The 14,593-nt window shown below is 37.5% G+C and overlaps 2 protein-coding genes across 2 annotated transcripts; both read right to left on the reverse strand.

The window, feature by feature from the left end:
* Positions 1-236: 236 nt before the first annotated feature.
* On the reverse strand, positions 237-833 carry LOC140151752 (uncharacterized). The gene has a single exon (XM_072174089.1). The coding sequence runs from the start codon at positions 831-833 to the stop codon at positions 237-239; it is 597 nt and encodes a 198-aa protein (XP_072030190.1).
* Positions 834-8,528: 7,695 nt separating this feature from the next.
* On the reverse strand, positions 8,529-9,113 carry LOC140151753 (uncharacterized). The gene has a single exon (XM_072174090.1). It carries the CDS (start codon positions 9,111-9,113, stop codon positions 8,529-8,531), a length of 585 nt encoding a protein of 194 aa, XP_072030191.1.
* Between the last annotated feature and the right edge of the window lie 5,480 nt (positions 9,114-14,593).

The raw sequence follows: 14,593 nt of genomic DNA on the forward strand, positions 1-14,593 counted from the left end.
GCGCAGACTGCACATTAGAGATTTATTTCTCTCTGTCTAATGGCTCCGTAACCGCGAAATCCGCCCGGTGGAACAAAGTCCTGATTACGCCCAACTTAAAAAGTTAAAGTTGAGGTACTGGTCAGTGTGTGTAGGTTTAAGATACACACTGATCCGTAAAGAACCGTCCTCGGAACGCTTGACCAAAGTATCTAAGAATGGAAGCTGTCCATCCGCCTCCGCTTCACATGGGAACTTTATGTGATCACTTTGCATTGCGAGTTGATGTGCTCTGTGAATTCGCTGAAATGCTCCCGTTTAATGACTACGAATGTGTCATCCACGTAGCGAAGCCATACTCTGGGTGGATGTGGTGCAGATTCAAGGGCTAAGCCTTTACACTGTTCTATAAATAGATTGCATGTCGGTGGTGACACAGGACCACCCATGGCGGCGCCATGATTCTGTTTGAAGAATTGTCCGCGGAAAACAAAATAAGTTGTATTTCGACAAAATTTTAACAGTCGAAGCACTTGCTCGGCGTTGAGATATGTCCTGGTCGTCCACGAAGTATCCTCCTCTAGGCGTACGCGAATTGCTTCAATAGCGTTGTCTACAGGTACACTGGTTAACAATGCAGTGACATTGTAAGAAACAATCAATTCATCAGGGGCAATGTTGAGGTCGCTCACAATATCCAAAAATTGCTTAGTGTCTTTAATGTGGTGAGGTGTTTTTCCAACAACCGAACTAAGAATATCAGCTAAGAATCTCGAGGAGTCGTAACTAACTGACCTCAGCTCTAGTACAAGATCTTCTAGAAACACTGATTTCAGCAGCATCTCACACACCATTACCCACTTAAGAAGGAACCAGTAGGTTCGAAATATTTGGTAAAATAACCTGGCGAGTGCAGTTGAATGTTTTAATCTGTCTACTTTGTGTTTACTACCTGCACAAGGCCACAAAGCATGAAAGCCATAGAGAGCCCAGGTAAACCACCAGGAAAAACATAAGTCATATAAAAAGAAAAAAGATAATATAAACAGAATATAAATAAATAACAAATTAAATTATTTGGATAAATGAATAAATAAATTAATCAATTAATTAACCAATAACTAAATGATAAGTGGATGAGTTAAATAAATTAAACAATAATTCAATTATAAAATTCAATCCAACGTATCAGAGATCAAATGGAATAAAAGGAAAAAAAATAATGAGATTAGCAATCTAAAATAAGAAGTAGTAGTAGTAGTAGTAGTAGTAGTAGTAGTAATCAATATTGAAATTGCTGCATGAGGGTTATAGGTGTCAAGGTCATTCACTCACGGTAGAAATATATAGTATCTGATAAAAATCGGACCATGAAATTGGGTAATTTTGTCATCTGCGACTTATTGGTGGACGGAAAATAGTTACATAATTATGTAGACAATCACACCATATATGTCTGCATGTCTGCCTTAAATTAATATCATTTGTTTATATTCGCAACGCATTTGAGGCTATCACAACTAATATTTGAATGTAACACTTTAAATGCTTGTACCATATTTATCTTGCAATCGACTTTGCTTGTACTGAGCTACTATGAATGTAATAAAATGAACACTTTGCCTACATTCGTGCATGCTATGAACATCTCCCAATTTAATGAATTTATTTATGAGAAAGCTGCAGAGGGATGTTAGTAAATATCTAAATATATATATTACAACTGGGTGGATTCAAATGTATTAACTACATTCGTGATCCTAAAACTAAGGGCTTGGTCTATCTTCATTCAGAACACTTCATTGAGACACCAACAACACAATCATTATTTACACATGTAGCAGGCAATACTCTTATACAATTAGATATGTGCTGAGTAGTCATGTCATAATGCCGGATGACCGTACACGATTCGAAGTATATTGTATCTAATCGTCTAGGTATTTTAAGCAAGGAATTCACTATTAATGCATTATGCCCGCATGGAGTTTGATGAATGAATGACAAATGAAATCTGACATCGAAAGTATAAATAAAATCGTTGGGGGAACATTTTTTGGGCAAAGACGAAAAAAAAACCCCAATTGCCGGTTGCATCATTTTCACCCGGTATTTAGTGGTATACTTACAAGAAAGATTGAATATGTAAAGTCAGCTTAAGCTTCCAAAAAGGCTAATTGGGATTATGTGCACGCATATCAAATTGTGAGTGCTCTTTTTACAAAGTCATAGTTCATTGAATTTACAACCGTATGACAAAACAGGCGAAAATAGTTACTTTTTGCACAAGATTTGCAATTTAAAGATAATTATTGGCCATTCCCCATTCTAGTGACGCTAGTATATGGACAAAGTGTGCTTTTTCATTTAACGACATAAAATTTGAAAAATATTGTAAGGAACACTTGAGGTTTTGATTTTTAAAAACATCATTTTGGTCAAAAAATGTGCTTGGGTAGGTAGTTTTCAACAAATTTTCCACATTCGCCTTGCTATAACATTGAATTGCGTTATCTGTTGACCTAGTGACGAAAAGTGTTTTACGGGGAAGTGTTAGCTTTCGTTTGATATTTAAAAAGATCTGATTGGATGAAGGGAACACTTGAGGTTTGGACAAAAACCAATCAAAGAGGCCCATTTTTCAGCTAGAAGCTCCACAGCTCTTACATTGCTATGCACGCAACCGTGTTGTGTAATCAAAGACTGTGTGGGGACAATTCACTGCTTGCTTGAGAGCTCTTGGACGAAAATGTGTGCTCAGGTGTATCGAGGCGGAAACTGTGCGCATGATGGTTTATAAGAGAAACGTTTTTGTATAGAAATCCTTCCATATGTATATAGCACGCATAAATATTTGTTTTACACTATTTTGGCCGGGGGGTACTTGGAAAATATTTGTACGAAGTGCTAAAAGAAGACTTCAGAATGTTGACCATCTCTATACCTGCGTAGTGCAAAATAACACCCGATTACTATACCTCGCTTGTATCAGTTAACCAACCCATCTCTATACCATTTTTACTGGATTGGTGACCTATCATTATACCTATATATATATAGATAAAAAAGATTCCAACAACATGATACATGTACTTTCAATTTTTCAATTATTAAGCACCTATTTATATCAATGTAAGTGCTGTCATCAAACAGTCTGCTAACTGACAACATCACATCTCAATACCATCACAGAAATAAGGGGTCATTATTTACCCGAAACAACTTCAAAATCACCCCATTGGTATGCCAAAAACGATGAAAATGCACTTCGATACATTTGAGCATCCACGTACACCATTTCTTAGGGAAACCCCCCTCCCCCGGGTATTTAGGCCCATGATCGTGTAAACAATGGCCCTATTGGTGCTAATATGCGCGCTTAGCGAACAAAATTTGTTTGTATTTTACACTATTTTGGCCATGATCGAAGTGAATTTTGGTGGAAAACGAGCACCTTATCCCCATATTTTTCTTTGCCTTTCCGATTTTCTTTTTCACTTTTTGTCAAAGGGGCACTTTCCGCTTTCACCTTTTGTCAGGGGACACCCCACCCCCTCCCCCACTACCCCACCCCCTCCCCCACACCACTCCCCGCTAGCTACGCTACTGAGTTCTTTATCTGAACTTCCATGCTAAAGAATATGGCTCAATTTTGTTTTCAGAATCCATATAAGCGTAAAGTCATATAAGACATATTGATGAACTTTATGGCTGATTCTCGTAACAAAAATGTAGCCTAAGGCATCCATCTTCAGTTTAAAGAGATTACAGAAATCAGTAAACTGTCAACTTAATGGTTAATATGACAAAATAGTGTTTGGATAAACACGACACATGGCATTATTACGTCTATGTCTTCTTTATGAATGCATGCCAGGTCAAGTCGCTAATGGATGTCTCGTTATCACAAACACGATTTACTCAAAACTAATTTACTGTTTACTAGATTCGCTATAGCTATCTTTATCGGTCGTTTATGACATTGAAATATTAATCTAGGTGTGTGCAATCACACAACAGTAGTTTAAGGGTAGACTCGGTATTGTTGGTCGGAGCAGCAAAAAGAAAATCGATTTTCATTATTTAAATCAATATATTATTGAAAAATAACACTTTGATGTTTTGCAAAAGTTCATTTTACATATCATATGCCTTGAAAACTTGCTTGATTTATTGTTGTTAATGAGTTATTATTTGTTTCAGCCCTCTTTACAACATAACTCAAGAACCACAGGACCTACAAAAGTATATTTGTGATATTTGAAATCTTCTACACACTCGCTGTGAAATGATCAATGCATTTTTGCTAAAGCTCACAACCATTCGCAAGATGATGTGAACTACGAAATCGCAACAGTTTCAAATAGTTGCTACCCTTAACTTGATAACTGAATATAGTTTGTCCAGATCGGTTGGGTTCCTTTCTCTGTTACAGGAAGAATTAGTATTTTGTTTTGTTTAACGGTTTGCATCATTTGTGTTGAAAAAGATGTATTTTCGCATCCATATTTCTAGACGTTAAAGGTGAGTGGTCAGATTTTGTGTTAATTAAAGCGTTTTGTTCCTCATATTGAGGACTGTACCATGATCTGATTCCGAAGGTTTTAGTTAAAATTGCACAAGCGGTTTTTAAGCTGACCACAATTTATCGTGGACAAATGCCTCTGTAAATATGAATGATCATCAAAGCAACAATCGCAAGTAGTGTAGATTTACCAATTCTTGTAATACCATAATAAACTACACTATACGCGACGATGCACGAATTTTAGCTGAAAAATGTAGAACTATACTTTCTTTGTATTGACAGAATGACAGTGACGGCACTGCGGGGGGGGGGCATGGGGAATTCCCCAGGCAGAACACTTTAAAAAAAAATTAAAAAAAATTCCGATAATTTCCATTTTTGCGGCAATTGCACATTTGCTGATTTTGCCTCTCCTTGACATTCACTACCCCCATGCCTCCCCCACACACGAAAAAGATTCCTATCACCACCACTGTGTATTGACCCCACATAGAAATACTATCATCGATGACGCATATCAGTGTACCTGCCTCACTTGATATCCGCCTCAAAAAAGCCTAAAGAAAATCACGACTTTCAATAAATTGTACGCGCTTTAATATCATTTTTGTCACCAGTTCTGTAATTAGGGCTTTGGGTTGTCAAGGACAGATGGTAAACAATCAGTAAACACATAACGCCTGCGCCTGCTTAATAAAAAGTATTAAATATTCTGCAAATATTAAAATCTAAATGAATAGAACAATATAATACAAAGAATACGCTAGATAAGAAACAAGGTTTTTGTATTCAGTTTCCGTAGAGCACGTTAAAAAAGTCATCATTTTCATTGAAAACGAGAAAGAAAGAAAATAAATTTCCATGTTCCTGTTGGAAATTCTCAATTCTCTAGATACGAAAATTGTACATTATGGCTTTAAAATCTTAGGATCATATTTTAAAACCTATTATTCTCCTACACATTACAAATCCAAACTAATATCAACATCGTCCTTTTGGTTAACAAGTTATCACACTTTGAATTTGTATCTAAACGCATTCTAAACACTTATATCGTCTTTTAAAAATACTCTTTAGAAATGCTACCGTTTAGCTAAGCGACATGTCTAGATATCAACCATCAACCGGAACGGAATATAATCTAAACACAAGTTAAACACCACTGACATCATACGGTATGATGTAAACACAAGCTAAACATGGTGTTTAGGATGCGTTTAGATACAAATTCAATCATCACTGAATGTGTGATAACTTGTAAACCAAACGGATGGTGTTGATATTATTTTGGATTTGCAATGTGTAGGAAAATAGGTTTCAAAATATGAAATCTTTTTCTGATAAGGTACACGTATTTTTATACTCGGTCAAAGGCGTTATAGTTACCAAAAGTCAAAACAAGATTTGTGGGTTCGAGCCGTAAAAGTTTCCACAAAATTGTTCTGGTGTTCTCCAAATGCACAATTTCTCTAATGTGCTGGAGACGAGTATCACAAATTTAAACGAAATTCGCCAATAGAAAGTTTTCCAAAATAAAGTGAATTTGAAAAAGACCGAGTGCTTGAACATGGCAAAATTTCAAATAATTGCAACAAAAATTTCCCTTTGGCTCAGAATAAAACTATTAGTAAAACAAGAATTGTTATACCTCTACCTTTTAGATGCACTATAAATATTCTTCATGCGATATTTAATTTCAGAAAAAGTCTATTTGAAGGTTGCTACCTGCGTCAATTTTGAGGACAGGTTTTGACAAAAGATAGCAGGAGTATGTTTTTTCTGATTATTATCACCAGTCTTCATGGTAGTGCATAACATACACTCAAATCCCTAATTAACATAACCGATGACAAGTTAAAATAAGCGCGTACATATTAAAAGTCAGGATTTGCTCTATACTCGTTTGGATTTTGCCAAAAGCTATGTCTCTTTCCACACATCGCAATTAAGTCTTAATATTTTGAGGCGGATATCAAGTAAGACAGGTACCCGGATGTACGTCATTGGTGATATTTCTTTTCCACTTTTGTTTCTCTATCTGCGTTCAAACTCACATTGAAATCCTGGCTACGTTACTGACCCTGTCTGTTGGAATTGTTGCGGATTTGTCAAGGAGGGAGGCACCAAGCATTGTCCTGGCATTTCATTTCAAAGTCTGTTTTACATGGTAGTAGTACTATTCCAAACAATCATAAACATACTATATGTTATATGTAGTCTATAATTTATATTTAAGTCTAAATTTTGAAGGTCATTGTGGCTTCTAGGGCAGGCTCTGGATAAACTTGACATAGTAGTAGTACTATTCCAAACAATCATAAACATACTATATATTAATTTATTATATTCTAAATTTGCCATTTTTACCCCATTTATAGGAAAATCCTGATTTTGTCATAAATTTGCATATTCACGGAGCGATAATTGTGGGAATAAAGCTAAAGAAGGCATGAGATGTATTGTTTTTTGTTTATTTAATGTTCTTTAATGCACATAATAAAAATCCAGGGTCATAATTGCTATAATTTCCTCTTTACAACATTTTTAAAATGGCTGAAATCTCAAAAATAACTCTTTTGCCAGAACTTTAAGGTAAATATATGTGATTTTCACCATTGAGGGCGCTATTATGTGCCAATTTTGACCTTCAAAGGCCTGTATTTCCTAAACCACACAACCAACTTGTCTGATTTGTGCACAGAATTTTGCTCTGAGGGTCTAGATTGTGAAACTCAATATAGCATAATTGTACATCTTTGGGAAAATAGTTTTATATGACAAAATTATTTTGTGTGTAACTTTTTCATGCTTGACCGTACAAAAATGCTATATTCACCTGATGAGCAGAATATTTTTTATCTAATTAGGTAGTTGGGTTTGCACAGAAGTTACTACAAGACAAAATATATGAAATTCAAAATGCTCTCTAGTTTTCCAACTGCTGCAGATTCTGTTACATTTCCACCATACATTTGTGTATGTAGGCAGAGGTACACACAATAGACAAGCATTGTGGCCACCCTAGTAGTAATACTAGGCCCTATACCAAACTTCATAAACATGAATAAAGTAGAAAGATTAAAACATTCAACTGCACTCGCCAGGTTATTTTCCCAAATATTTCAGAACCTGCTGGTTCCTTCTTCAGTGGGTAATGGTGTGTGAGATGCTGCTGAAATCACTGTTTCTAGAAGATCTTCTACTAGAGTTGCTAGTTGGTTTCACTGATTTCAGCAAACTGTTGTACACTGGAGATAGTTCGTACCCCTGCGAGGTGTTGAATTTGGGCTGCGGGTCTCTCCTAAATGTGGATCGCTTCACGGATTTTCCTTGTGTCATTCCTGCTGTCCTTTTCCAAAATGGTATAACTCCGTCCCAGTCAATATTGTGACCGGACTTGGTATGAGCGGATACAGGGGAAATGGCACATGGAGCAACTGACTTATGATCCTTAAGTCTGAACTTGAGTTTCCTTCCGGTTTCACCAATGTAGACAGAGCTACAATCCGTGTATGGAATGTGGTATATAACTCCTGTTTGATCTTCTTTTTCAATACGGTCTTAGGCGCTCATCGGATTCTTACGCAGCGTGGGGAAAGGTGGCAAAACACCATACTGCTGAACACGCGACGAAATTTCTCACTGTTTCCCTTGACATATGGCAAGTTGATATTAGCTTTGCATTTGGTGTTAGCATTCGCTGCAGAAGAGTTATCTGTTTGCTTTTTGGTTTGCGAGCTTTGTGAAATGGCCAATGCCCGTACCCCCAATTCTGGAGCGCAGACTGCACATTAGAGATTTATTTCTCTCTGTCTAATGGGTCTGTAACCGCGAAATCCGCCTGGTGGAACAAAGTCCTGATTACGCCCAACTTAAAAAGTTAAAGTTGAGGTATTGGCCAGTGTGTGTAGGTTTAAGATACACACTGATCCGTAAAGAACCGTCCTCGGAACGCTTGACCAAAGTATCTAAGAATGGAAGCTGTCCATCCGCCTCCGCTTCACATGTGAACTTTATGTGATCACTTTGCATTGCGAGTTGATGTGCTCTGTGAATTCGCTGAAATGCTCCGTTTAATGACTACGAATGTGTCATCCACGTAGCGAAGCCATACTCTGGGTGGATGTGGTGCAGACTCAAGGGCTAAGCTTTTAAACTGTTCTATAAATAGATTGCATGTCGGTGGTGACACAGGACCACCCATGGCGGCGCCATGATTCTGTTTGAAGAATTGTCCGCGGAAAACAAAATAAGTTGTGTTTAGACAAAACTTTAACAGTCGAAGCACTTGCTCGGCGTTGAGATATGTCCTGGTCGTCCACGAAGTATCCTCCTCTAGGCGTACGCGAATTGCTTCAATAGCGTTGTCTACAGGTACACTGGTTAACAATGCAGTGACATTGTAAGAAACAATCAATTCATCCGGGGCAATGTTGAGGTCACTCACATCCAAAAATTGCTTAGTGTCTTTAATGTGGTGAGGTGTTTTTCCAACAACCGAACTAAGAATATCAGCCAGGAATCTCGAGCAGTCGTAACTAACTGACCTCAGCTCTAGTACAAGATCTTCTAGAAACACTGATTTCAGCAGCATCTCACACACCATTACCCACTGAAGAAGGAACCAGTAGGTTCGAAATATTTGGTAAAATAACCTGGCGAGTGCAGTTGAATGTTTTAATCTTTCTACTTTTTGTTTACTACCTGCACGTATGAACTTACACAACTGTATCATAAACGTCCTATATATTATTATTATGTTTTATATATTTAAGGCTATATTTTTTAATTCGCCTCATAAAAGGGGATCTTTTATAAATTCCTGCGGGGACTGTGTTGGTACATTGGAGAAACCGGTCGTCCGTTCGGCGTCCGCTTGAAAGAACGCCAAAAATAGGTGGAGAAACTTGAAAACAAACCATATACTCGAGCTAGCCGAAAATCATCTATCACAGACATTCACAAGTCAGCTATCACCGACCACGTACCGTAAAATGGGGCAACTTTGGGCACTTTTCAGAGTTTTTAAACCACTGCTTCCAAACAAAACCAATTATATTTCTAATTAACTCTTTTTTGTGACATTAGGGTTCCCTTCTAGACCTTGAAGTTGAAAAAGATTTTTTAATAATTTTGTACGGGTGCCCTAGGGGTTAAAAATAGCCTGACCAAAGTTACCCCGCCTTTGGGGCAACTTATAATTATTACATTATTATATTATATTATATTATATTATATTATATTATATTATATTATATTATATTATATTATATTATATTATATTATATTATATTATATTTTATTTACAGCTACATTTTAGGGGCATTGTGGCTTCTGGGGCAGGTTCTTGATAAACTTTACATAGTACTTAGTAGTAGCAGATGGCAGATTGTAACCAAGGCTGTGAGGGTAATGCGCATTCTGCTAATGTCACAGAATTTACACCGGAGTTGATATACTTTGAATCCGACTGTGAGGCAGATAAGGACACTGTATGCATTGGTTGAGTTGTAGATAGTGTTAATAAAAATTCCTTTAAAAGGAATAGGGTGGGCAAATGAAAAATCGTCAAGAGAAATGAAAGAATGAGTAAGTCAAGTTCACAATAAATAAAAATTCCTTTAAAAGGAATAGGGCGAGCAAATGAATTGTCAAGATAAAGGTGTAGTTCCATATTAATAAGTCCAAGTAAAATAAAAAACATGTTTCACGTCCAGGTTTTTGAAAAAAAGGAGTAGGAGGAGCCTTTTTATTTTGTATCGCAGAATCAATGTAAATACCCATATTTAGAGCTATTTTAGCGTGCACAATAATGCCTGCAAAAAGGAGGAGGCCTCTTTTTATTTGTTGTTCTGATGGGTAGGCCCCCTCTAATGATCTCGAAACCTTCCAAATTGTTTCTTGTATATTGAGAAGGCTATAGAAAGCATCTCAACTCCCTAGACATAATTTTTAAAAAGTTATAACTGAATTGCAAAATATAAAAATATAATTGAAGGAACCTCCAAAAAGGAGGGAGGGGACGTGAAACATGTTTATTTTTGTATTTGGCCTAATGCAGTATTACTTCGATTATCACTTGTCATCATTAGCAGAGGAGTGAAATTTTGATTGAAAGAATTAAACTAAGGGACGCACCATTTGATACTGAGAGGGGGGGTAGGAAGTTGGGGTCGGGGAAAGTTTTTTATTTTTTATAGTTGGTGGGGAAAGTTTTTTTTTTTGCTCATGAAGTGGGTGAAGTTTTTTTTTTTTTTTGAAAAACTTCCTACCCCACCCTGAGAATCTAATGGTGCATCCCTAAGAAGGTTTGTGTTTGAAGTTATATAAATAACGAACTAAGAGCAATCGAATTAGGACAACAAAATAAAAAAATAAAAAACCCACACCATAGGACTGTACGGTAAAACATGTACCAACAGGCTACTTTTTAGTCACCCACCTTTGTAGGACTACACAACAAAATAGCCCTCCACCATAGGACTTTGCGGTAAAATATTTAGAGGAGTATGCCAATTAAGGCCAAGTAAAAAAAAATGTATATGTCCGGACTTTTTCAAAAATTGGTGAGGGAGGTCCTTATTATTTGTTATCGTGTTATTGTTTTACCATTCATTTCTGTGTAAAATTGCAATGGCAAATGTTTGTCAACACATCATAAAATCGAGGAGGCCCCTAATATTTTTGTTATTTCCCCAAAGCCCTACCCCTAGCTTGAAAAAAGTGTTTGCAATGTGTTTATAAATGATAACCAAGAACTTCTAAACATGTCATTTCATCACAACAAATTATAAACAAAGTAAGGGAACGTTCATAAATACCTTGGTGGGGGGGGCTGGAAAATTTGGAGGGGGGGTCAAAAAAGTTTTGACCTTCCAAAAAGGGGGGGTCAAAAAGTTTTTAACGTGGCAAAAGGGGGGTCAAGAAAGTTTTGAAAACCATAAAGGGGGGGTCTAAAAGTTCAATACAAAATTTGTGCGCGCTACGCGCGCACATTGTCACAATAAAGCTTGTTTTTCGTCTGTGCCCCAAAATTTTATTTGCCCCCACACCACACCAAGAAAGCTGGATGAGGGATCCACCCCTGATACATCCGTGCAATAACTTTTGAGACCTTATTTGAAAGCAATTTATTCATATTTTATGATGTCCTGACAATTTAGGCCTATTATAGACATAAGGCCTGTAAGAGTGACACTGATAAATGAGAAATTTATTGCGGATCTGTTTGCTTGAATTTGTAACAAGGTTCAAACTGTATAAGTTTAATCCACTATACTAGTAAAATAAAGCATTACTTATAGTGGAAACAAGTGCGGATTATATTAAGTACTAGTATACCTTCATTATGTGTGTGTGTGGGGGGGGGTCAAAAGTTTGGGTGTATACAAAAGGGGGGTCAAAACGTTTTCAGTCCATAAAGAGGGGGGTTCTAAAAGTTTAACATACAGACAGAGGGGGGTCAAAAAGTTTTGACATACCGAAATCAAAATTGTCCAGCCCCCCTACCAAAGTATTTATGAACGTTCCCTAAGGAAGCAAATAGAAAAAATAACTAAAATATTTGAAAATCTCCAAAAATCGGAGAGGGCGGGGACGATATACACGTTATTTATTTTACTTGGCCTAAACAATGAATCACCACTCATGACTCGAGGTCAAAACCATTATGTAAATAAGATAATGTTTGCATGCGATGTCAAACAAGGAAATGTTGACATAAATTAATTGACTGTTTGGTTTTCACGATGCTATTAATTTAGCCCAAAGATTAGGAAAACTAGCAAAACTGGTGAACTGGTACTGTTCAAATAAAAACATCTGCAAATCTTGCTGCAATTTCCAAATAGTATTTCTATTACTTAAATAATTATTTTTGTTATTTCTTTTAATACAAACACATTACTGCCTATGACGACTTTATCGTATTACTTACATATCAAAATCAAGTAATAATTACAAAACTCGCCGTAAACTATCACCTCTGTGGGTGTTTGGGATATAACCGGCACGAATATTTTCTCAACACTGCGGCATGTGAAAAAGTAGGTCAATAGTCAGAGAATACAGGGTGGGCACGCCGCACCCACCCAAAAAGAGAAAGAGGATAGGAATTGACAATGAATATGACCATCATGATGCCAGGAGATCATTACAAGTTGAGGATGATGGAGAACGGGAATTAATAGAACGATTGGAGAGTCAATATGAAGCATCAGAGTTCAGATTGGATAGTGGTAGTGTGGTGAATATCATATATTATGTCAGTAGAGGAAGTCGATAGGAAAGAATGTCGAAATGGAGCAAGTATAGAGGGCATTAAGTCAGAAGAGTGAGAAGAAAGCAGGAAACCAGCGAGCAGATGAAGAGAGGAAGAATCCTGACAATCGTGTAACTGATACTGTCTACAGAACAGGTGACCTTGTATACATTCGTGGCATGACAGTGGTGCAGGGCAAAGAGTATGCTGGCAAGGGCCATGATAGGTGATAGTTCAGTTGTCTGCAGCCGTTTATATTGAAATGGGAAAGGGAAGCAGCATAATCAGCAGAGCAAGAGTGAAACCATGTAGTGAACTAAGAAAAGTTGGGCCATCTGTATACAAGAGAGTAATGCAGATTGCAGAGGTACAGACAGAAGTGTACAGGGCTTAGAGTACATAGTTTCCATTTAAGCCTCAGAGTTGTGAGATGCGTCAGTTGCAGTTATAAATACGTTTTAGAGTAAGTGTTAAGGATGAGGTTGAATAGAGTCCTCATTGTGTTAACTACGGTGTTATGTAGTCTACGTTGTGGCAGAAAGTATTCAGACCGGAAGTAGATGATAAAGTTGGACTATATGGTCAGAAAGTGACTATGGCAGCGAGTGAACGTGACGTTGAGTAAGCAGGACTTAAGCTGATTATGTATTTCAGTGGTGCCTGCAGAAGAAGAGAAATTAGGAGAACCATTCGTCCCAGAAGTCGAATGTCAGTTTTGCAAAAGAAGTTACTCTACAGAGTTAGAGAGTGTGACCAGAATTGACCCGTTTTGGAGAGTGTGGAGGTGCAACAGAAAGCGACTCTCTCTCTCTCTCTCTCGCTCTCGCTCATTGAACTTCCAAATCGTGCAGAATCAAACTGTTCTTGAACTTCAATTCCTGTCAAAATACCATCTGCTCTCCATTCTGTCCAGGCTGGACTATAGTTGTGGTGCCTAAATGGTATATCCCCAAAACATTAATTTTTCTACAAAGTGAAGGAGCTCCACTGGCTTTCGGTGGGATATCCAATTCTGCACCCTTGTCCACACTCTCAAACTGAACAACGGCGCAACCCCTCCCCATCACTATATTTTTATCCCTTCTTCCCACTCGCAATTCAAGCCGTCTGCTATAACGTCACTACCGGTCCTCCATGCACTAGCATCCGTATTCATATTTCCAAAGACCTGCAGCACTCTAAACTGGCGATAGCGCTTTTTCAACCTCAGTCTGCCGGCCCGCAGGTATACATGCTACGACCAAATAATATTATAATACCGGTATAGGCCTAGGCCTAAATATGGATGTCATTCGAACCCCGGGCGGGGGCACTTTGGAGATGACGCATAATGTAGGGCTGTTATAAGACCCCCCTTTTCAGCGTCGCTGTCACCCAAATACCCCCGGCAAATATCCCATATTTTTTACTAACGCATATATACGGTATTCTGCGCTCTGTCACCCAAAAACCCCCTATTTTCCCATTTGATCTCACCCAAAGACCCATATTTTTCAATCATGAACAGCATTTTTCATTTGTCACTGATGTTGTTACCGTAAAATGGGGTAATTTGGGGCACTTTTCAGAGTTTTTAAACCACTGCTTCCAAACAAAACCAATTATATTTCTAATTATCTCTTTTTATGACATTAGGGTTCCCTTCTACACCTTGAAGTTGAAAAAGATTTTAAAATAATTTTGTAAGGGTGCCCTAGGGGTTAAAAATAGCCTGACCAAAGTTACCCCGCATTTGGGGAAACTTTGGTCAGAGTAGGCCTATTAGGCCTACATTCCATGAAGAAGAAAAAAATCAAAAAAATTGATCTTCGCTGTATATTGGCAAG

This window comes from Amphiura filiformis, chromosome 5 (assembly GCF_039555335.1).
Source record: "Amphiura filiformis chromosome 5, Afil_fr2py, whole genome shotgun sequence".
Classification (NCBI taxonomy): domain Eukaryota; kingdom Metazoa; phylum Echinodermata; class Ophiuroidea; order Amphilepidida; family Amphiuridae; genus Amphiura; species Amphiura filiformis.

Excerpts from the sequence above, each read along its gene's own strand:
- LOC140151752 (XM_072174089.1), bottom strand. The coding sequence starts at position 833 with ATGGTGTGTGAGATGCTGCTGAAATCAGTGTTTCTAGAAGATCTTGTA.
- LOC140151753 (XM_072174090.1), bottom strand. The coding sequence starts at position 9,113 with ATGGTGTGTGAGATGCTGCTGAAATCAGTGTTTCTAGAAGATCTTGTA.